The sequence below is a fragment of the Pseudophryne corroboree genome, chromosome 1, assembly GCF_028390025.1.
Source record: "Pseudophryne corroboree isolate aPseCor3 chromosome 1, aPseCor3.hap2, whole genome shotgun sequence".
NCBI lineage: Eukaryota > Metazoa > Chordata > Amphibia > Anura > Myobatrachidae > Pseudophryne > Pseudophryne corroboree.
The window spans coordinates 308613006-308638142 of record NC_086444.1 but is presented as its reverse complement, the minus strand read 5'-3'; the positions used below and the strand labels follow the sequence as shown (position 1 = coordinate 308638142).

The window sequence follows — 25137 nt, the reverse complement described above, 5'->3', positions numbered from 1 at the left end:
GTGAGGGATATAATCATGCTTTATTTTGTTTTTTTTCTAGACCTTTAGTGGTGACATTTTACATTTTGTTCCTATAAAATCATAATAGTAACATATTCCATACAGGTGAACATATGACTGAAGAGGAGCTTGCAGAATATCTTAGCACCTTGCTAGGGCTAAATCCAGAAGGTGGGAGTTTAGAACTTGGCAGCTACAAGTCTACAGGTATGGTAATAATGGAGCAATGGAACAGAAACTCTGCATACAGAAGTGAACTTCAAAATCTATACACACGTCACTTGCAAAGCCTCTATAGGCCATTCCGCCTTTGCTGCGATCACCCACATACTGAAAAGTATATGCTGCTACTTTATTAAACGTCATTTGCAAGGTTTTTTTTTTCCCCCTATGAGAAACACATAATTCTATCTTGCTTTCTTTCTTAATTACTTGTATTTGTACAAATCGGAGACATCAAGCAGCTCAGGCTTGGTTGAAAAGCCCAGATCTTATAGGCTACAGCAGTAATGGTCAGACACTGTCATTGTTTTAACAGTTATTTCTCTAACGTCCTAGTGGATGCTGGGGACTCTGTAAGGACCATGGGGATAGACGGGCTCCGCAGTAGACATGGGCACTTTAAGAAAGAATTTAGGTTCTGGTGTGCACTGGCTCCTCCCTCTATGCCCCTCCTCCAGACCTCAGTTTGAATCTGTGCCCGGACGAGCTGGGTACTACTTAGTGAGCTCTCCTGAGCTTGCTATAAGAAAGTATTTTGGCCCTCATTCCGAGTTGTTCGCTCGGTATTTTTCATCGCATCGCAGTGAAAATCCGCTTAGTACGCATGCGCAATGTTCGCACTGCGACTGCGCCAAGTAACTTTACTATGAAGAAAGTATTTTTACTCACGGCTTTTTCTTCGCTCCGGCGATCGTAATGTGATTGACAGGAAATGGGTGTTACTGGGCGGAAACACAGCGTTTCAGGGGCGTGTGGCTGAAAACGCTACCGTTTCCGGAAAAAACGCAGGAGTGGCCGGAGAAACGGTGGGAGTGCCTGGGCGAACGCTGGGTGTGTTTGTGACGTCAACCAGGAACGACAAGCACTGAAATGATCGCACAGGCAGAGTAAGTCTGGAGCTACTCTGAAACTGCTAAGTAGTTAGTAATCGCATTATTGCGAATACATCGGTCGCAATTTTAAGAAGCTAAGATTCACTCCCAGTAGGCGGCGGCTTAGCGTGTGTAACTCTGCTAAATTCGCCTTGCGACCGATCAACTCGGAATGAGGGCCTTTGTTAGGTTTTTTTATTTTCAGAGAGATCTGCTGGCAACAGACTCTCTGCAGCGTGGGACTGAGGGGAGAGAAGCAGCCCTACTCACTGAAGATAGGTCCTGCTTCTTAGGCTACTGGACACCATTAGCTCCAGAGGGATTGTACACAGGATCTCACCCTTTGTCGTCCGATCCCGGAGCCGCGCCGCCGCCCCCCTCGCAGAGCCGGAAGACAGAAGCCAGGTGAAAGAAGCAAGAAGACTTCAAAATCGGCGGCAGAAGACTCCAGTCTTCAAACTGAGGTAGCGCACAGCACTGCAGCTGTGCGCCATTGCTCCCACATTAAACCCACATACTCCGGTCACTGTAGGGTGCAGGGCACAGGGGGGGGGGGGGGGCGCCCTGGGCAGCAATTAAGACCTCTTGGCAAAAGTTGGGCATATATACAGTTGGGCACTGTATATATGCATGAGCCCCCGCCATATTTTTACACAGAAACGAGGGACAGAAGCCCACCGCTGAGGGGGCGGGGCTTCTTCCTCAGCACTCACCAGCGACATTTTCTCTCCACAGCTCCGCTGAGAGGAAGCTCCCCAGGCTCTCCCCTGCAGATTCACGGTAGAAGAGGGTAAAAAGAGAGGGGGGGGCACATAAATTAGGTGCAAAAACATTATATACAGCAGCTACTGGGTTAACACTAAGTTACTGTGTGATTCCTGGGACATATAGCGCTGGGGTGTGTGCTGGCATACTCTCTCTCAGTCTCTCCAAAAGGCCTTGTGGGGGAACTGTCTTCAAAAAGAGCATCCCCTGTGTGTGTGTGTGGTGTGTCGGTACACTTGTGTCGACATGTTTGACGAGGAAGGCTATGTGGAAGCAGAGCGGGAGCAAATGAATGTGGAGTCGCCGACGACGGCGCCGACACCTGATTGGATGGATATGTGCAAGGTTTTAAATGATAATGTTAATTCCTTGCATAAAAGGTTGGATAAAGCTGAAACCTTAGGACAGTCGGGGTCTCAGCCCATGCCTGATCCTATGTTGCAGAGGCCGTTAGGGTCTCAGAAGCGCCCACTATCCCAAATTGTTGACACAGATATCGACACGGATTCTGATTCCAGTGTCGATGGCGATGATGCAAAGTTACAGCCTAAATTGGCTAAAGCCATCCGTTATATGATTATAGCAATAAAGGATGTGTTGCACATCACAGAGGAAACCCCAGTCCCTGACAAGAGGGTTCATATGTATGGGGAAAAAAGGCAGGTGGTGACCTTTCCCCCTTCACATGAGCTAAATGAGTTATGTGAAAAGGCTTGGGAATCTCCAGATAAAAAACTGCAGATTTCCAAACGGATGCTTATGGCGTATCCTTTACCGCCAACGGACAGGTTACGCTGGGAATCCTCCCCTAGGGTGGACAAAGCTCTCACACGCTTATCCAAGAGGGTAGCCCTGCCATCACAGGATACGGCCACCCTAAAAGATGCTGCGGATAGAAAGCAAGAGGGTACCCTGAAGTCCATTTATATACATTCAGGTACCTTACTAAGGCCGGCAATTGCGTCGGCCTGGGTGTGTAGTGCTGTAGCAGTATGGACGGATACCTTATCTGAGGAACTTGATACCTTGGACAAGGATACTATATTAATGACCCTGGGGCATATAAAAGACGCTGTCCTATATATGAGAGATGCTCAAAGAGACATTAGCCTTCTGGGCTCTAGAATAAATGCAATGTCGATTTCTGCCAGAAGGGTCCTGTGGACTCGGCAATGGACAGGCGATGCCGACTCAAAAAGGCACATGGAGGTTTTACCTTACACGGGTGAGGAGTTGTTTGGGGAAGGTCTCTCGGACCTGGTCTCCACAGCTACTGCTGGAAAGTAAATTTTTTTGCCTTATGTTCCCTCACAACCTAAGAAGGCACTGTATTACCAAATGCAGTCCTTTAGATCACAGAAAAACAAGAAGGTCCGAGGTGCCAGAGGCAGGGGCAGAGGAAAGAAGCTGCACAACACAGCTAGTTCCCAGGAACAGAAGTCCTCCCCGGCCTCTACAAAATCCGCCGCATGACGCAGGGGCTCCACAAGCGGGGCTAGGCTCGGTGGGGGCGCGTCTTCGAAATTTCAGCCACAAGTGGGTTCACTCCCAGTTGGATCCCTGGGCAATAGAGATTGTGTCTCAGGGATACAAGCTGGAATTCGAGGAAATGCCACCTCACCGATACCTCAAATCGGCCCTGCCAGCTTCCCCCCACGAGAGGGAAGTAGTGTTAACTGCAATTCACAAATTGTATCTTCAACAGGTGGTGGTCAAGGTTCCCCTCCTTCAACAAGTTTGAAGTCCCGAAACCGGACGGTTCGGTCAGACCCATATTGAATTTGAAATCCCAGAACATATACCTGAAAAGGTTCAAGTTCAAGATGGAATCGCTGAGAGCGGTCATCGCAAGCCTGGAAGGGGGGGATTTTATGGTGTCTCTGGACATAAAGGATGCATACCTTCATGTCCCCATTTATCCACCTCATCAGGCGTACCTCAGATTTGTGGTACAGGATTGTCATTACCAATTTCAGACGTTGCCGTTTGGTCTCTCCGCGGCACCGAGAATATTTACCAAGGTAATGGCGGAAATGATGGTACTCCTGCGAAAGCAAGGAGTCACAATTATCCCATACTTGGACGATCTCCTCATAAAAGCGAGGTCGAGAGAGCAGTTGCTGATCAGTGTAGCACTTTCTCTGGAAGTGTTACGGCAACACGGCTGGATTCTAAATATTCCAAAGTCGCAGTTGGTTCCTACGACTCGTCTGCCTTTCCTGGGCATGATTCTAGACACAGACCAGAAAAGGGTTTATCTCCCGATGGAGAAAGCTCAGGAACTCATGACACTGGTCAGGAACCTATTAAAACCAAAACAGGTGTCAGTGCATCACTGCACTCGGGTCCTGGGAAAGATGGTGGCATCATACGAGGCCATTCCCTTCGGCAGGTGCCATGCGAGGACCTTTCAATGGGACTTACTGGACAAGTGGTCCGGATCACATCTTCAGATGCATCGGTTAATCACCCTATCCCCCAGGGCCAGGGTGTCACTCCTGTGGTGGCTACAGAGCGCTCACCTTCTCGAGGGCCGCAGATTCGGCATTCAGGACTGGGTCCTGGTGACCACGGACGCAAGCCTCCGAGGTTGGGGTGCAGTCACACGGAAGAAATTTCCAAGGTCTGTGGTCAAGTCAAGAGACTTGCCTTCACATCAACATCCTGGAACTAAGGGCCATATACAACGCCCTACGTCAAGCGGAGACCCTGCTTCGCGACCAACCGGTTCTGATTCAGTCAGACAACATCATCACAGTAGCTCATGTAAACCGTCAAGGCGGCACAAGGAGCAGAGTGGCGATGGCGGAAGCCACCAAGATTCTTCGCTGGGCGGAGAATCACGTAAGCGCACTGTCAGCAGTGTTCATCCCGGGAGTGGACAACTGGGAAGCAGACTTCCTCAGCAGACACGACCTCCACCTGGGAGAGTGGGGACTTCATCAGGAAGTCTTCGCACAGATTACAAGTCGGTGGGAACTGCCACAGGGGGACATGATGGCATCCCGCCTCAACAAAAAGCTACAGAGGTATTGTGCCAGGTCAAGAGACCCTCAGGCGATAGCTGTAGATGCCCTGGTGACACCGTGGGTGTTCCAGTCGGTCTATGTATTTCCTCCTCTTCCTCTCATACCCAAGGTGCTGAGGATAATAAGAAAAAGAGGAGTGAGAACAATACTGATTGTTCCAGATTGGCCACAAAGGACTTGGTATCCAGATCTGCAAGACATGCTCACAGAGGACCCGTGGCCTCTTCCTCTAAGACAGGACTTGTTGCAAAAGGGGCCCTGTCTGTTCCAAGACTTACCGCGGCTGCGTTTGACGGCATGGCGGTTGAACGCCGGATCCTAGCAGAGAAAGGCATTCCGGATGAGGTCATTCCTACGCTGATAAAGGCTAGGAAGGACGTGACAGCTCAACATTATCACAGTATATGGCGAAAATATGTTGCTTGGTGTGAGGCCAGGAATGCTCCTACGGAGGAATTCCAGCTGGGCCGTTTCCTTCACTTCCTACAGTCCGGAGTGAATTTGGGACTAAAATTGGGTTCCATTAAGGTCCAGATTTTGGCCCTATCCATTTTCTTTCAAAAAGAGTTGGCTTCTCTACCTGAAGTTCAGACGTTTGTAAAGGGAGTGCTGCATATTCAGCCCCCTTTTGTGCCTCCAGTGGCACCTTGGGATCTTAACGTGGTGTTGTTTCCTGAAATCCCACTGGTTTGAACCACTCAAAACGGTGGAGTTGAAATATCTCACGTGGAAGGTGGTCATGCTATTAGCCTTGGCTTCGGCTAGGCGTGTGTCAGAGTTGGCGGCTTTGTCACATAAAAGCCCCTATCTGGTTTTCCATGCGGATAGAGCAGAATTGCGGACCCGTCCACAATTCCTACCGAAAGTGGTTTCATCCTTTCATATAAACCAACCTATTGTGGTGCCTGTGGCTACTACTGACTTGGAGGATTCCGAGTTACTTGATGTGGTCAGGGCTTTGAAGGTTTATGTAGCCAGAACGGCTAGGGTCAGGAAAACAGAGTCTTTGTTTATCCTGTATGCTTCCAACAAGCTTGGTGCTCCTGCTTCAAAGCAAACTATTGCTCGCTGGATCTGTAACACGATTCAGCAGGTTCATTCTGCTGCTGGATTGCCACTGCCGAAATCAGTTAAGGCCCATTCCACTAGGAAGGTGGGCTCTTTGGGCGGCTGCCCGTGGGATCTCGGCATTACAGCTTTGCCGAGCGGCTACTTGGTCAGGTTCAAACACTTTTGCAAAGTTCTACAAGTTTGATACCCTGGCTGAGGAGGACCTTGTGTTTGCTCAATCGGTGCTGCAGAGTCATCCTCACTCTCCCGCCCGTTTGGGAGCTTTGGTATAATCCCCATGGTCCTTACGGAGTTCCCAGAATCCACTAGGACGTTAGAGAAAATAAGATTTTACTTACCGGTAAATCTATTTCTCGTAGTCCGTAGTGGATGCTGGGCGCCCGTCCCAAGTGCGGACTTCTTCTGCAATACTTTTATATAGTTATTGCTTCAATAAGGGTTAAGTTATGGTTGCATCAGGGTTGGACCTGATGCTCTGTGTTTTGTCATACTGTTAACTGGTTGTTATCACATGTTATACGGTGTGGCTGGTATGAATCTTGCCCAGGATTACCAAAATCCTTTCCTTGTACTGTCAGCTCTTCTGGGCACAGTTTCTCTAACTGAGGTCTGGAGGAGGGGCATAGAGGGAGGAGCCAGTGCACACCAGAACCTAAATTCTTTCTTAAACTGCCCATGTCTACTGCGGAGCCCGTCTATCCCCATGGTCCTTACGGAGTCCCCAGCATCCACTACGGACTACGAGAAATAGATTTACCGGTAAGTAAAATCTTATTTTCCAATTCGATATCTGAAGTCTCCCAATTATATGTTTATTGGCCTTGTTCAGATGATATAGGATCTGAGGCAGGGCCGGTTCCGGGGCTTCTGGCGCCCCGGGCGGCATTAGGGGGTGTGGCTTCATACAGGGGGCGTGGTCAGTTACGCCCCCTGTACTGTTGTAGGATGTGCGGTGCACGATGACGTCATCGCGCACCGCACAGCAAAGGTCCTCTCCACGAAGGTAAACTAGACGCTAAGCGTCTAGTTCCCTTCTTGGAGAGGACCTTTGCTGTGCGGTGCGCGATGACGTCAATGCGCACCGCACATCATTACAGTGAAGGTCCTCTCCAGGAAGGGAAATTAGACGCGTAGCGTCTAGTTTCCCTTCACAGCGGGCAGCCCACGAAGGGAAACTAGACGCGTAGCGTCTAGTTTCCCTTCACAACGGACAGCGGGCCGCAGCCGCGGGGGGCACAACAGCAGCAGCGGATCTTGCCATGGTGCGGTGCCCTCCGGATGGCGCCGGCGCCCTCCGGAAGGCGACGCCCCAGGCAAAAGTCCTGCTTGCCCGTGGCAAGATCCGCTACTGATCAGAGGCACACAGAGCAAAATACAGATGTTCGCATGTGAAGTATGGGTCCTGCATCGTTAGCACTACGGCACTACTAGACTGACAGTCTGCAGCTGTTTGGGGGTGGGGAGGGGGTGGTGACTGCCTCTGTTTACCAAAAAGGACATGTGTAGCTGCAGTTTTGGCCTCTTTGTAGGAACTACAGCGGTCGACTTTGGTCATGCATCTAGCTGATGGTGTTGAAGGTAACCCTATGCTGTGTTCTAGGACACAACATGGATCACTAATGCAAGCAGGAGGTACCTACTTATACAAGGCACCTACTGCAGTATTAACATACTAGAGTATTGCTGCTGCCGCCAAGAAAGCTGCAGCAATAGAACCTCCAACCACATCTGCATTAGGTGGATATTGGGCGATCCTGACGTCCATCTATGATTTACAGTTATGTCCAATGCTAGGTACACACTAGACGATGTGTGTTCCAAGCAATATGGGCGGCAATGGGACCCGGCATACACCCTTGCTGATGCTAGCAGCGGCTAATGACAGCGGAGAAGGAGGGGAGCGGGGGCCAACATGGCCCTCACTGGCGATGTCAATTGTCAGCCTTGCATGCACTTCGCCGGGCAGTGTCGTTGACGATGCGTGGGAGCGCACATTATCCGCGACATAGTGCATACACACTAGACAATATTGTGAACGATGTGTCGGAATCAGGCACATCATCCAGGATATCGTCTGTGTACTCAGCTTAAGACACCTTGAATGGTCGGGCAAAACAACAGAGTGCCTGGGTGGGCACCAAACTTAATGGTGCCCCCACACGGTGCTATCTGTGCTAGGTACAATTGAGCCATACTATGGGGGTCATTCTGAGTTCGCTCGTTATTTTTTTCTCGCAACGGAGCGAATAGTCGCTAATGCGCATGCGCAATGTCCGCAGTGCGACTGCGCCAAGTAAATTTGCTAAGCAGTTAGGTATTTTACTCACGGCATTGCAAGGTTTTTTCTTTGTTCTGGTGATCGGAGTGTGATTGACAGGAAGTGGGTGTTTCTGGGCGGAAACTGGCCGTTTTATGGGTGTGTGTGAAAAAACGCTACCGTTTCTGGGAAAAACGCGGGAGTGGCTGGAGAAACGGAGGAGTGTCTGGGCGAACGCTGGGTGTGTTTGTGACGTCAAACCAGGAACGAAACTGACTGAACTGATCGCAGATGCCGAGTAAGTCTGGAGCTACTCAGAAACTGCTAAGAAGTGCATATTCGCAATTCTGCTAATCTTTCGTTCGCAATTTTGATAAGCTAAGATTCACTCCCAGTAGGCGGCGGCTTAGCGTGTGCAAAGCTGCTAAAAGCAGCTTGCGAGCGAACAACTCGGAATGACCCCCTATGTGTGCTAAAAGATTTGTACTTTAGTGGTATGCTATTTGAACTACATGCGATTTGAACTACACCCGAATTTGACTACACTACAATATGTAATGTATGCGATGTAGTTCAGAAATATTTGCTTGGACATACTATTTTGCCTTGCGATATTGACTAGACGGGAGCGCGCATCGCAAGGGACAATACACACGGTGCGATCTGAACTAGACGCAAGGCTATTTGAACGAAAAAGATTAAATAGCATGCGAGAATCGCACCGTGTGTGGGCACCATTAGAAATAAATTATTATATATGAGGAGTGTTTTGTGGTTGTTTTATTTGCTTTAATAATCAGGGGCACTGACAAGTGTATTGCTGTATTATGTTTCCTACATAATCCAAACAAAATGAAAATATATTTAATCGCCCAAAAAAAATTCACTTGTACACCCCACTAAATAAAGCAATTCTGGATTTAAACACCATATTGTAAAATAAAAACAATTGGCTAGGCCTCATTTGTATCACGGTCACAGAAAAGTCACTATAACTTTTTTGTACGCATCAATTTTGACTTTATCTCTACTTTGAATGAAAATATATGCAACATATAAATAATTCACATTACCTTCCAGTTCAGTGTGCTGAATAATAGTAAACAAAATTCTGTCTGCAAAAGTTGTATCAAGATTGCAACTAATTGTTATACGCTATGAGCAAAACATTATCTGTGACTAATTCTGATTATACTGCTCCCCAATATTACAGGTATCTGCTCAGTATTATACATATCTGACAGTGGCATGCAGTGGGGTGAGGCAGAGCCTTTCCTGTCATACTAACGTTTGTGCCAGTGTTTTGACTGTATACAGTATATGTAAAATACAAAGAATATGTTAGAAATATAATTTTTGTATTATTCTAATTTTATAGTCACTCCCGTGGGCGGCGACTATGCGTTTGCACGGCTGCTAAAAACAGCTAGCGAGCGATCAACTCGGAATGAGGGCCCATGACAGGTCACAGAGTGCATAATACCTCAGTCTGTGCCCCCCATGCTTGACCCCACCCCCTTTGGAAATCCTGTGTTTGCCCCTGCTCACTGCACGTCCCTGATATCTGCTACGTATGAGAGTACATACAGTATTCTGCTTCCTGAGCTGACAACGTCATTTCTGTCCTCTAGATACTGTATATCAACACAAATATTTATCTTCGCATTATGCACACTATGCAATGCACAAATATTGTCACTCTAATTGCTATTAGCTCTACAAACGCAGAATATTAATATAGACTTTTAAATACTACATATTTTATCTCTCCCCCAAACCTAATGTTTGAGATGGTGTGATCCCTTTCTCAGATGTTATTGTTCTACATTGACCACTATACATAGCAAATGAAAAGTTTTGGGATTATATTGTGAATGTTGTATAGTATATTAAGAATGATGATAGAAAATACAGCTTCTGCAGTACTATGTGCAACCAAAAAGTGTTGACCTAATGCTTACTGCTACTGCCAGGTCCACCTACATGTCTCCCCCAATCACCACCACAGCAATGACCAACACATTTTACTGCCACCAGCATTATCTTCTATATGCAGTGATGTGAGTGCATTAAATTGGCATCTGGAGGGGGGTTATGCAAGCATCAAAAGCGTACATGGAGTGGCTTGAAGACACCAAAGGGGCATGAGCATTGCCCATCTTGAGTGTAGCCCCCTCCTAAAACAACTGCCCCACCACTATCTCTCTACTACTGTCAGTCACAGGAATCAGTGCAGTGCATACAAAGTGTTTGCTTAGGCCAATGCAACCTCCAGATGCAGAGACATGCATCCGGACTCTGCAACGGGGCCAAGCTTTGCACCCTCACTCTGTGCCCTGTAACTGGGCCCCAGCTCTGCATCCTCACTCTGTGCTCTGTAACTGAGCCCCTGCTCTGCACCCACTCTGTGCTCTGTAAATGGGCCCCAGCTCTGCATCCTCACTCTGTGCTCTGTAACTGAGCCCCTGCTCTGCACCCTCACTCTGTGCTCTGTAACTGGGCCCCAGCTCTGCACCCTCACTCTGTGCTCTGTAACTGTTACGTTCCTAATGCTCAGAACTGGAGAGATGTTGCGAGGTGAGTTCAGAGCACCAGGACGCGACGCTGAACTAAGGAGTGGTACGAGAATAGCCCCTAGCACCCTACCTCCGTTGTCTTACCCATGTGGTCAATTCATGCCTGAGTGACTATGGTTTCTTGGGCCCACGGCAGCCGCGTTTGAAGGGCGGATTAGGTCTGCCCAACTCCGATGCCCCCAGGTCTTAGCGTGAGACAAAGCGTGAACCGAGAAAGGATAATAACAAGGGGACCTCTAACTAAAACTAACAAAATGTAGGGGCTACTAACTACCCTGAAACTAAATATATGTGCGGCACGCCGCCAAAGGAAAAGAACAACAAAAGATACCACTGTCCGTTCCCCCACACGGCACCGCCGAGTTCTGGGGAGGACAGTGAAAAGCAGAAACCTCCGCAAAAACCACCAACACAAAAGTAATACAAGGATTAAGCGGCCTAGGCCGCAACTCGCGGCAGAAGCCGCTACTCACAAACCGGGAGAGAACCCCAAGTAACGAGAACCCACGGATGACTGTAACAGGTTCGTTTAGGACAGGAAGGATTCCCAGGACCGGCTTCAGAACTCCAGGACACGGGAGCACAGGGAGCAGGATCGACCAGATACAGCTAAACCAGGAACAGACGTTACCAGGCAGGAACAGCATACAGGAAGCTATCACCGGCGTCTGTGCCAGGTAGTGAGGGAAAATTTAACAGGGAACCCTCCAATAGCTGCAGTGAAGCCTGATTAGTAATGTCGTGCAGCTGCCCTGCTGCACGACCAGAGCTAACAAGTGAAATGATTGGCAGGAAGCAACGGGGAACGCGGTAGTCAGTGGCGTCCCCGTTGCTAAGGGTCCGGCGGCTAAGCACGCACGGCATCCTAGCGTTGCTAGGGACCCGGCGGCTCAGCGCGCACGGCGTCCTAGCGTTGCTAGGGACCCGGCGGCTCAGCGCGCACTGCGTCCCAGCGTTGCTAGGCGCCGGGCGGGCAGGGAAGGAGGTGCGGCGGCCGTGAGCGTCGCTCGGAAACAGACCGAGCGGCGCCGTGGACCGCGGCACCTAACAGTACCCCCCCCTTGAGGAGGGGTTAAAGAACCCCTAAAGCCGGGTTTCTGAGGAAATTCCTGAAAGAATAATCTCTTAAGTTTAGGGGCATGTAGATCCTTATCCAGGACCCAAGACCTTTCCTCCGGACCATAGCCTTTCCAGTGAACCAAAAAATAAAGCCGGGCCCGAGAAACCTTGGAATCTAAAACCTTCTCCACCAAGAACTCTTGTTGCCCCTGAACATCCACCGGAGGTCAACCCTGGGAAGTCTTCCGAGGGAATCTCCTGGAAGAAATATACTGCTTCAGAAGGGAACAGTGAAAAGTATTGCCAATTTTAAGTGATTTAGGCAAGCGTAGGCGAAAAGCAACTGGGTTGACCTTCTTAACGATAAGGAACGGTCCAATAAATTTGGGTCCCAATCTAGCCGAGGGTTGTCGGAGCTTGATGTTGCGGGTTGACAACCACACCTTATCTCCCACCTTAAAAGTGCAGGGGCGTCGGAACCTATCAGAATTTTTTTTTTCTCGGAAGGCAGCCTTCTTAAGGGCAAGGTGCACCTTTTTCCAAATCATTCTGAGACGGGAAGTTAAGGTCAACGAGGAGACTGGAAAATGAGGGTAAAAAGAATTGGCTCTAGGATGAAAGCCCAAGACCGAAAAGAATGGGGACTCCTTGGTGGAAGAATGACAAGAGTTATTATAGGCAAACTCGGCCAAAGGAAGAAATTCAGACCAATCATTCTGAAGTTTGGCCGAATATAACCGTAAATACTGTTTTGTTTTTTTTTTTAACTTGTGTAATTTTTTATTAGAGTTTTGCACAGGGACAAGGTAAAAAAAAAAAAAAAACAACAACATTAAATGCAGAACAAAACCAGAACAACAATCAAAACAGAGGGAGAAAGAAAGAGAAGAGAAAGAAAAAAAAAAAAACACACATTGCAGAAAAAATACAGTAATTAATACCATCTGTGTCACAGTGTCACATGGAATAAGCGTCACGGCAACATTGTAAATTCAAATACGAAGCCTCAATCAGTCAGAGAATATTGCTCCAGTTGTAGCCAGACGGGAGGTATTCCACCTATCCCACTTGCTAAAGTGATGGGGTAGGGTCCCTCTAGATCTATGTGTAAACCTCTCGTGTCCTGACACCTCATTTACTAGGGCTCGCCAGTTGTACACACTGGGGGAAGAGGTAGCAAACCAGTTACGCGCTATAATCACCTTAGCTAAGGTAGTCAGGCAAAGAACATATTTGTATAGTGCAGGGCAGTAGGATTCCTCTAAGTCTAGCGCAAACATACATATAGCAGGAGAGAGGGGGGGGAGCGTAGGTTCAGTGAGCAGAACGTCCGCCCAAACTGCTGCCCAAAAGGCATACACAGTGGGGCACAGCCATAATAGGTGCCAAAAAGTAGATTCAAGGGCACCACATCTGGGGCAGGTACTATCAGGCCGTAGGCCTGCTTTATACATAGAAACTGGAGTTCTGTATGTCCTATGCAGAACATAAAAATAAACCTGCTGATATTTGATACACTGAGTGGAGTATTTAAGTGAGCTCAACACCTGTAGCCATTGGTCGTCTGCAATTGGGCCAATGTCTTGTTCCCATTTGAGTTTAAGTTGATCAAATATATTCGGACAGATGTGTGCATTCAGACTACTATATAGAATGGAAACTTGGTGTCTTGCACCCAAATTCCTAACCATATCTTTAATCGGGGAGTCAGAAATGGGCGGGGGTGAGGCCCCAAACTGTGCCTGCACCGCATGGCGAAGCTGTAGATAGCGATAAAAGGATCTATTGGATATTTCAAGCTCCTCCTTCAGTTGTGCGAAAGACTTGAAAACACCATTATCAAATAGTTGCAAGACTGTGGTAAGGCCTGCCCCAATCCATATGTTGTCCTGTGAGAGTTGCAACAACTCCCTATATCTTGGATTGAACCAGAGTGGCGTGTCAGAGTCTGTGCCCTGCCATGAGTAATAGGAGTGAGCCTGACGCCACACAAGTAGCGATTGTCGTAGCAAAGGAGGAAGACCAGCAGTAGAAGAGGCAGAAAGAAGAAACTGGAGAGGGGAGAAATGAGACCCCACACACTCGGCAAAGAATCTCTCAAATGTGAGACTATCCCTGTTGAGAATCCAATTAGACAGGTGTGCAAGCTGAGCAGCTATATAATAAGCCCGGAGATTGGGAAAGCCCAAGCCTCCATCCGATTTAGCCTTAACCAGAGCTCTCAGGGCAACCCTAGGCGTTTTGTCGCCCCAAACAAAGGAGGAAAGTACACTATCAATATTAGTGAATATTTTCTTGGGGATATAAGTAGGAGAGTGCTGCAATAAATAAAGATACTTCGGTTGCATCACCATCTTAATAAGGTTAATGCGACCCGTGACAGTAAGGGGAAGCTTCTTCCATACATGAACCCGTCGCTTCAGATCCATCGTGACCTGGTCAATGTTTTGATGTACAAAAGACTTAACATTAGGAGTGATCCAGACACCAAGATACTGAAAGCGAAGGGTCCAGGTCAAGGAGGACACATCTGGCAACGGGTCAGGAAGAATACCAGAGATGGGAAAGACATTAGATTTATTCCAGTTGATAGTCAGGCCGGAGTAGAGACCAAATGTATCAACAATACCCAGAAGGGAGGTCAGGGAAGCATCAGGGTCTCTGAGGAACAAGAGCATGTCATCGGCATATAATGCAATGACATCCTCATGTCCGTCAATGGTGATGCCTCTAACATCAGGGGACGCTCTGATGAAACATGCCAATGGCTCTACAGCCAGGGCAAAAAGGGCAGGGGAGAGTGGGCAGCCCTGTCTGGTACCACGGGACAAGGCAAACGGAGAGGTCACATAGCCATTGACAGATATCCGAGCCACGGGGGAGGAATAGAGTAATTGTACCCAGCGTATGAATTTGGGGCCAAAAGCAAACCGTCTAAGAACTTCCCACAAATACACCCACTCCACAGAGTCGAAGGCCTTGGCAGCATCCAAGGAAACCACCACAGCCTCCGACTCGGGGCGGTCCCCCATCTGCAGGTGACAGAACAGTCGCCTCAAATTTTGGAGGGTGGGCTTGCCTGGCATAAATCCTGTCTGGTCATCATGTATGATCGAAGTGATAACACTATTGAGTCTAAGTGCCAGAATTTTGGCCAAAATTTTGACATCAGCAGGTAGCAATGAGATCGGGCGGTAGGATTCCGGGGCCGTAGGGTCTTTACCCGGTTTAAGGATCACCACGATAATAGCTTCAGACATAGAGGGAGGTAGACGAGCGCCCTCCAGCAATGTATTAAAGAGAGTCAAAAGATAGGGGACAAAGTATGCACGATATTGTTTATAAACTTCAACCGGTATACCGTCGCTACCCGGGGCCTTTTTGTTAGGGAAGGAGGCAATAGCAGCCTCAACTTCCTCTGGGGTAATATTAGCATCCAAAATATCTACAGATTGTTGAGATAGTTGTGGCAGGGTAATGTCTGAAAGATATTGCTGTAGTTGAGTGGGGGTATAGGCGACTCTAGAGGCATACAGCGAGGAATAAAAGGACTGGAAGACCTGGGCTATTTCAGGAGTGGCATATACCATTTCGCCCTGAGTATCACAGACCTGCTGAATGGAACCCCCCGTTCTCTCTCCCCTAGCCAGAAATGCCAAGTAACTACCCCCCGTGTCCGATTGTGAATACAGGGCGTGCTGGGAGAAAAGTAATTTGCGCTTTGATTTATCAAGCAAGTGGTCAGACCAGGCTTTCCTGGCCAAATCCCAACTTGCCCGATCATCAAGGGTCCTAGTAGTGAGGTAAGTAGATTCGGATTGGGAACAGGCAAGCTCCAGGCGCATCTCTTCTTCTCTACTAGATTTCTTGACATTAGCTATTTGTCGTATGAAGGAGCCCCTTAGTGAAGCTTTAAATGCGTCATGTTTAACCAGTGGATCAGAACAGGACGCATTATGAACCCCAAAATCACTCCATTCGTTAAGCAAGGCCTCGTGGTCAGTTAACAAGGTCAACCAAAAGGGATTCAACTTCCAGAGCTTAGCCCCACGGGGAGGAACAGAATCCAGGACCACCGGCACAGGTGAGTGATCCGAGATTCCTCTCTGAAGGTACTGGGCATCCAGTATTCTAGCAGTGAGATCAGGGGAGACGAGGGCCAAGTCTATTCTCGAGAACGAGTGAAAGCTGGCCGAGTGGCAGGAGTATTGGAGTTGATTAGGGTGTCTCAACCTCCAAATATCCAGGAGTCCAAGCTCGGAAATCAACCTTGCGAACGGAGTGGGGGACGGGGAGGCAGAGGGTAGGGAAGGGGGAAGCTCAGTCCATCTATCTAAGACTTTATCCAAAACATTATTGAAGTCACCGATGCAAAGGACCGGAGCCGAGGGAGAAGTAGCAAGAAACGACATCGCCCGCCTGAGTACCTCATTATTGTAGGGGGGAGGGACGTAGACAGCAAGTATGTGTAAAAGTGTACGGTTAACATAGGCCCTAAGAAATACATATCTGCCATATTGGTCAATTTGGCTATGAACCAAGTGGAAATTAACCGACTTCCGCACCAAAACTGAAACCCCCCTGGAGTTAGCAGAGAAGGTGGAGTGATAGGAGAGACCCACCCAGGGCTTCCTGAGAGCCAAGGTTTTAGTACCAACTAGATGCGTTTCGGAAAGGCATATGATATCTGCCCTATATTTTCTCACCTGAGACAAAACCAGAGCCCGCTTAATGCGGTCATTCAGGCCCCTCACATTCCAGCCGAGTATGCGGAGTCCATCAACCCCTGCAGCCATAGATACAAAAGAGAAAGGACAGGAGGAGAAAAAGGGCAAGGGGCAAATGCGGAGAGGGAGGGGAAGAAGAAAATCCAAGGCAAGCAAGGCGCGCAAAAGAGAGGAACCCATAAATAGAGGGGAGAGAAGCAAAGGGATCACTACGACCCCCCGCCAGCACACAGGCGGAGCATACGGAGAGCAGAAGGCATACATAAACGAAATCATGGACACATTACAGTTCGAGAAAAAAAAAATAGCACAGTGACACATAAGACAATACATGTACAAAAAAAAGGGAACAAACCCAGAATAACCCAAACCCCCCCCTCCCTGCATATCCATCCCAAACTAGACACGCCTGGATCCCAGAAAAACCGTTAACTGAACTAAGGCTGAGAACCTATAACAACCCTAGGGAGTAGAGACAACTAATGCCTCTACAAAAAGGCTATATCCTAGCATTCAGCTCCTAGAAATAAAGATCATTCCCGCTACAGGATTAGAAGGAGTACAGAACCCAGCAGTCAATGCGTCCTCTGAGGGAGAACCAGTCCCTAAATAGGGGGCCTGGGTCTGCGCTCAAGCCAGGCCTCCGCCTCTTGAGGGGTATTGAAGAAGTGTGTGGAGCCATCATACACCACCCTCAACCGTGCCGGAAATAACATGGCATATTGAATTTGATGATCACGAAGCTTTTTCTTGACCTGTAGGAACTGCGTACGCGACTTCTGGACTTCCACGGCAAAGTCTGGGTAGACAGCAATATCATGGTTGTCAAATTTCAAAGGACCCTGTGTACGGGCCAGCCGTAGGACTGCATCCCGGTCCCTGTAATGTAGAAAACGGGCTATGAAAGTGCGTGCAGGCGCGCCCGGGGGAGGAGCCCTGGTAGGCAATCGATGGGCCCTCTCCACAGAGAACTGAGGACCAAAGTCATCGCGTTGACATAGACGGAGAAGCCATGTTTCAAGGAAGGATTCTGGGGAGGAGCCCTCCATTCTCTCCGGGAGGCCCACAAAGCGAACGTTATTACGACGCAGTCTTCCTTCAATATCGGAGAGCTTCGCCTTAACTGCCGACATCTGAGTTGTGAGGCTGGAAACTGTGTCTTTGAGAGGATTGGTGACGTCTTCTAGGTCGGAGATACGGTGTTCCGCCTCCCCCACCCGTTCACGAATCTTTTGCATGTCATGCCTGATTAAAGTAATATCCACCTGTACTTGGCCAATTTTATCCATGACTCTGTGCTCGGATGTGGATATGGCTAAGAGAATTTGCTGCGTCGACTGAGACGTGTCGTCTTCCCGAGGTGGTGATTCCGAAGGGGAAGAGGGGGATGGGGGAGCAGCAGCCCTGGTGGGTTGGGAGGAGGATTGAGAGCCTCTAGCATATTTTTCAAGTTTAGCAGCAGCGGTAGCAGCAGCAGCACTGCCCCCACGCACCATGATGGGAGACGGGCAGATTCAATGATATAGAATAAACAATACGTGCTCACCACAGTTGTAAAATCCCCAGGACTCCAGAGTCTCACGCAGTTGAATAAACCCAGGCAGGGGAAAGGAAATCTGTAATGTCAGCAGTCAGGCAGTATAATCAACAGCAGGCTTTTGAGTGGACCCTCTCAGAGAGTAGTGTAGATATGGAAACGCCACCCAGCAGTGTGGGTAGAGCAGGGTAGTTGTAGGTATCAAGGCAGCCCTGCAGGCAGAGTAATGCAGGCTGGGAGGCTCCGATCAGCAGCGCAGAAAGGCAGGGGATGTGAGGAGAGACGGCCCGTGTAGGCAGATGTACCCCCGCGCCGCCAGCAGCTATCACCGCCACAGAGGGGCCCGCAGTCCGCCAAACGCAAGGTGAAAGGAGACAGGGGCACACAGCGATCTCCGATTCAGCCGAAAACAGCAGATGGTGCGAGTGGAGGGAGCCCCGTCCCAGCGCGGCTCCGGACTCCGCCGCTGATTCCCAAGATGGCGCCGGGCGGAAGGAGTGATGCCGAGCGGTGTAGGCCGCGATACGTCCAGCGGCTTCCCAGAGCAGAAACACCGTCCCACAGACCCCTCAATGTGAGCAGGGTCAAAAGCCACAACGCCTGAGCCGGGTTATTGGTAGCCACTAGCGGGGAAAGCAGGATATAAAAGGCAGGATTATACGGAGCTCTAACTCCTAGCTTCCTACTCCATGCTCGGCCAAGCCACGCCCCCGTAAATACTGTTTTAACGACTGATTAACACGTTCAGTCTGTCCGTTAGAATGTGGATGGTACCCAGATGTTAAAGAGAGTTTCATATTTAATGAGGCACAAAAACGTTTCCAGAAACGGGCGATGAATTGCGGTCCCCGATCAGAGACAATATCCCTGGGTAAACCATGGAGCCTGAACACATGGCTGAGAAACAAAACTGCCAACCCTTGAGCAGAGGGTAATCGGGGAAGAGCAATGAAGTGGGCCATCTTACTAAAACGGTCTACTACCACCCAAATGACTCGAAATCCGTCTGAAAGAGGAAGGTCCACCACGAAATCCATGGATATATGTGACCATGGCCTGAGAGGAACGGTCAAAGGTATGAGTTGCCCGACCGGCAACGATCGAGATACCTTGTGCTGAGCACAAACCTGACAGGAACGGACAAATTCCCTTACATCTTTAGAAAGATTAGGCCACCACACTGAGCGAGAGACTAACTCGAAGGTCTTAGTGATACCCGGATGACCAGAAACTTTGTTATCATGAAACTCAGCTAGAACAGTGCCTCTCAGAAATTCAGGGACGAAGAGACGATCTGCAGGAGTAACTTTGGGAGCCTGCTGCTGAAGCTGGACTAGCTGTGTAAATAAATCCTGTGTGAGGCCTGCCCGGATGACAGATGATGGAACTATGGGGGTAGTAGCCGGATGGTTATTGTGAACCGGAAGAAAACAACGTGACAGGGCATCAGCTTTCGTATTCTTGGAACCGGGCCTGAAGGTGATAATAAACCTAAAACGAGTAAAAAACAGCGCCCAACGTGCCTGTCGGGCATTAAGCCTTTTAGCAGACTCAATATACTGCAGGTTCTTGTGGTCAGTAAACACCGTAATGGTATGCCTAGCTCCTTCCAGCCAATGCCTCCACTCCTCGAAAGCCCATTTAACTGCCAACAATTCTTGATTACCAACATCATAGTTGGATTCTGCGGAGGAGAATTTCCTGGACATGAAGGCACATGGGTGTAATTCCTGAGACTCCGGTTCTTCCTGAGAAAGGATAGCCCCCACTCCAACCTCTGAGGCATCTACCTCGACGATAAAGGGGAGATCCGGGTTAGGGTGTCTGAGTACTGGAGCTGAAACAAAGGCCTGCTTTAAGGACTGAAAGGCAGACTTGGCTTCAGGCGACCAATTGGAAGGGTCCGCTCCTTTTTTAGTCAATGCTACTATAGGAGCAACCAAATCAGAGAAGGTATGAATAAAACGCCTATAGTAATTTGCAAACCCTAAAAAGCGCTGAATTGCTTTTAAGTTTGTGGGTTGTGCCCAATTTAGGATGGCCTGGAGTTTCTTAGGTTCCATGAAAAACCCCTTAGGAGAAATAATATACCCCAGGAAGGACACTTCTGTGATGTGGAAATCACATTTCACCAGTTTGGCGTATAAATGATTTTCCCGTAATTTCTGAAGGACCAGTCGCACATGGGTAATATGTTGTTCAAAAGACTCAGAGTAAATCAAAATGTCGTCTAAATACAAACTTTCCAAGAAAGTCACGAAGGACGTCGTTCATGAGATCTTGAAATACCGCAGGAGCATTTGACAGCCAAAACGGCATCACCAGGTATTCATAATGTCCTGACTGTGTGCTGAAAGCCATCTTCCACTCATCCCCAGATCTTATTCGGATGAGATTGTAAGCCCCTCTAAGATCGATCTTGGAGAAGATAACGGCAGACCGGAGCTGATCAAAGAGTACTGAAATCAATGGCAAATGGTAGGTGTTTTTAACAGAAATTTTATTCAGAGCCCGAAAATCAATACATGGTCTGAGCGGCCCATCTTTTTTCTCAACAAAAAAGAACCCTGCACTCAATGGAGATTTCGAGGGTCTAATGAAGCCTTTTTTAGGCTCTCCTGTACATAATCATTCATTGCCGTGGTTTCCGGCCCAGACAGGGCATATAGTCTCCCCTTAGGTAAAGAGGCACCAGGAACTAAATCAATAGCACAGTCATAGGACCGATGAGGAGGCAGTATATCCGCATTACCCTTGGAGAAAACGTCGGCAAAGTCCTGATATTCCAAAGGAATAAGTTCTGGGGTGACGGCCGCAACCCGGACTGGACGGGAAATACACTCCTTAACACAAAAGGGACCCCATCGGGAAATCTCCCCAGACCGCCAATCTATGGTGGGATTATGAAAGGCAAGCCAGGGGTGACCCAAAACTACGGGGACAGCCGGACAATGAGTAAGGTAAAATTCGATTTTCTCTGAATGTAGGGCCCCTACTGTCAGTTGTACTGGAGGTGTGCGGTGAGTGATAACCCCATTAGAAAGCGGACCACCATCCAAGCCGTGCATGGTGATACGTTTATCCAAAGGTATCTGTGGAACGCCTAAGGCCTGAGCCCAACCAAGATCCATGAAATTTCCCGCAGCTCCACTGTCGACGAAGGCCGACACCAACGAACTGAGGCTAGCAAAGGAAATTTTTACAGGAACTAATAAGGAATCGTTAGAGGAGATTAACTGCAGACCCAAGTGAACCCCCTCACTACTCACTTGGTCAGAGCGTTTCCCTGCTTATTCGGGCAATTACGTGCGATATGTCCCTTGCCACCACAATACAAGCAAAGACCAGAATTTAGCCTTCTGGTTCTTTCCTCTGGGGACAGCCGGGAGAGACCCATTTGCATGGGCTCCTCGACGTCCTCAGGGAAAGTATATACACATGGACTAGGCCTGAAACTAGCTCCTCTTTCAGCCCTCCGCTCACGGAGTCGACGATCAATTTAAATAGCGAGCTCCATGAGTTTGTCTAGAGCAGTGATTTTCAACCTTTTTCGACTCGTGGCACACCTAACCAGACTTTAAAATTGCCAAGGCACGCTATCCGTCCCCCACGGGGTGTGTGGGGGGGGGGGGGGGGGGTAGGGAACACATGCATTGGCCCCCACAGTTATCAAACACATTGGCCCCCACAGTATCAAGCCCATTGGACCCCACAGTTGTCAAACACATTGTACCCCACAGTTATCAAAAACATTGGCCCCCATGGTATAAAAACACATTGGCCCCCACGGTATAAAACACATTGGCCCCCACGGAATAAAACACATTGGCCCCCACGGTAGAAAACACATTGGCCCCCGCGGTATAATTCACATTGGCCCCCACGGAATAAAACACATTGGCCCCCAGAGTTATAAATCAAACACACTGGCCCCCACTGTAATTCCACACTGCCCCCCCCCCCCACAGTAACTCCACACTGCCTCCCCCCTAGTAATTCCACACTGTCTCCTCCCCTGAAATTGTACACACTGCACTCAAAATAATGCCAACCTGCAGTCCTGTTTATTCCGGGCAGGATGAGCAGACAGCAGAGCAGAGCAGTCCGCAGGCAGCAGCTCACACTAGCAGGCGGGCGGGAATGTGACGTGGCGTGCATGACCTATGTGTCACAGCGCGTCACCTAAGGTCACGGGACGGGCAGCGAAAAAGCTGAATACACTGGCTGAGCCCGACGGCAGATGGACCCAAGTATCTCTGACAGGAGAAGGGCGGCAGCGGAGCACTATGTAGGACATCTCTGGTGGGCGGCGGGCTGCGGCACACCTGACAACCGCTGGCGGCACACTAGTGTGCCGCGGCACAGCGGTTGAAAAACGCTGGTCTAGAGTCTCAGGAGCGGGGTACTGAAGGAGACTGTCTTTAATAACTTCAGACAAACCGAGGCGAAACTGACTGCGCAGGGCCGGGTCATTCCAGCCACAGTCGTTCGACCAACGGCGAAACTCGGTACAATACGCCTCAGCTGGGTTTTTCCCTTGCTTAAGTGCACGCAGGTGGCTCTCAGCTGATGCTTCTCTATCAGGGTCATCATACAAAAGGCCTAAGGACTTAAAAAAGGCATCCACCGATAACAAGGCAACATCATCAGCTTTTAGCCCAAAAGCCCAGGTCTGTGGATCACCTTGTAATAATGACATCACAATCCCGACCCGTTGAGACTCAGTACCAGAGGAACGGGGCCTTAAACTAAAATAAAGCTTACAAGCTTCCTTAAAATTAAAAAAATCCTTTCGGTTACCCGAAAAACGGTCGGGTAAATGCATTTTTGGTTCTGGAATCATACTCGGGGAGGCTCGCAAAAGATCTTCCTGCGATCTCACCCGAAGAGTAAGATCCTGAGCCATCTGAGTTAATTCCTGAATCTGGTTGGCCAAAAGCTGGCTGGGATTTGGACCTAAAACTACCGGATTCATGAGGCCGAATTTCTAAGCCCACCAAATACAAAACAACTTTTTTTTTTTTTGTGTTGTTTATTTTTGGGCCGGTGATAATGTTACGTTCCTGATGCTCAGAACTGGAGAGATGTTGCAAGGTGAGTTCAGAGCACCAGGACGCGACGCTGAACTAAGGAGTGGTACGAGAATAGCCCCTAGCACCCTACCTCCGTTGTCTTACCCGTGTGGTCAATTCACGCCTGAGTGACTATGGTTTCTTGGGCCCACGGCAGCCGCGTTTGAAGGGCGGATTAGGTCTGCCCAACTCCGATGCCCCCAGGTCTTAGCGTGAGACAAAGCGTGAACCGAGACAGGATAATAACAAGGGGATCTCTAACTAAAACAAACAAAAGCTAGGGGCTACTAACTACCCTGAAACTAAATATATGTGCGGCACGCCGCCAAAGGAAAAGAACAACAAAAGATACCACTGTCCGTTCCCCCACACGGCACCGCCGAGTTCTCCGCAAAAACCACCAACACAAAAGTAATACAAGGATTAAGCGGCCTAGGCCGCAACTCGCGGCAGAAGCCGCTACTCACAAACCGGGAGAGAACCCCAAGTAACGAGAACCCACGGATGACTGCAACAGGTTCATTTAGGACAGGAAGGATTCCCAGGACCGGCTTCAGAACTCCAGGACACGGGAGCACAGGGAGCAGGATCGACCAGATACAGCTAAACCAGGAACAGACGTTACCAGGCGGGAACAGCATACAGGAAGCTATCACCGGCGTCTGTGCCAGGTAGTGAGGGAAAATTTAACAGGGAACCCTCCAATAGCTGCAGTGAAGCCTGATTAGTAATTTCGTGCAGCTGCCCTGCTGCACGACCAGAGCTAACAAGTGAAATGATTGGCAGGAAGCAACGGGGAACGCGATAGTCAGTGGCGTCCCTGTTGCTAAGGGTCCGGCGGCTAAGCACGCACGGCGTCCTAGCGTTGCTAGGGACCCGGCGGCTCAGCGCGCACGGCGTCCCAGCGTTGCTAGGCGCCGGGCGGGCAGGGAAGGAGGTGCGGCGGCCGTGAGCGTCGCTCGGAAACAGACCGAGCGGCGCCGTGGACCGCGGCACCTAACAGTAACTGGGCCCCAGCTCTGCACCCTCACTCTGTGCTCTGTAACTGGGCCCCTGCTCTGCACCCACTCTGTGCTCTGTACTTGGGCCTCATCTTTGCACCCTTCCTCTGTGCTCTGTAACTGAGCCCCAGCTCTGCACCCTCACTCTGTGCTCTGTAACTGGGACCCAGCTTTGCACCTTCACTCTGTGCTCTGTAACTGGGCCCCAACTCTGCACCCTCACTCTGTGCTCTGTAACTGGGCCCCAGTTTTGCACCCTTCCTCTGTGCTCTGTAACTGGGCCCCAACTTTGCACCCTCCCTCTGTGCTCTGTAACTGGGCCCCAGCTTTGCACCCTCACTCTGTGCTCTGTAACTGGGCCCCAGCGTTGCACCCTCACTCTGTGCTCTGTAACTGGGCCCCAGCGTTGCACCCTCACTCTGTGCTCTGTAACTGGGCCCCAGCTTTGCACCCTCCCTCTGTGCTCTGTAACTGGGCCCCATCTTTGCACCCTCCCTCTGTGCTCTGTAACTGGGCCCCAGCGTTGCACCCTCACTCTGTGCTCTGTAACTGGGCCCCAGCTTTGCACCCTCCCTCTGTTCTCTGTAACTGGGCCCCAGCGTTGCACCCTCACTTTGTGCTCTGTAACTGGGCCCCAGCTTTGCACCCTCCCTCTGTGCTCTGTAACTAGGCCCCAACTTTGCACCCTCCCTCTGTGCTCTGTAACTGGGCCCCAGCTCTGCACCCTCACTCTGTGCTCTGTAACTGGGCCCCAGCTTTGTACCCTCACTCTGTGCTCTGTAATTGGGCCCCAGCTTTGCACCCTCACCCTGTGCTCTGTAACTGAGCCCCTGCTCTGCACCCACTCTGTTCTCTGTAACTGGGCCCCAGCTCTGCACCCTCCCTCTGTGCTCTGTAACTGGGCCCCAGCTTTGTACCCTCACTCTGTGCTCTGTAATTGGGCCCCAGC

The 25137-nt window shown here is 49.5% G+C and overlaps 1 protein-coding gene across 3 annotated transcripts in view; it reads left to right on the top strand.

Moving 5' to 3' along the window:
• CFAP251 (cilia and flagella associated protein 251) overlaps window positions 1-25137 on the top strand; it is a 263063-nt gene that overhangs the window by 229284 nt on the left and 8642 nt on the right. For all 3 annotated transcript variants that reach the window (XM_063964473.1, XM_063964472.1, XM_063964474.1), the window contains one exon: window positions 106-207. In XM_063964473.1, the coding sequence (XP_063820543.1) occupies window positions 106-207 (102 nt within the window). The remainder of the gene's footprint in view (window positions 1-105; window positions 208-25137) is intronic.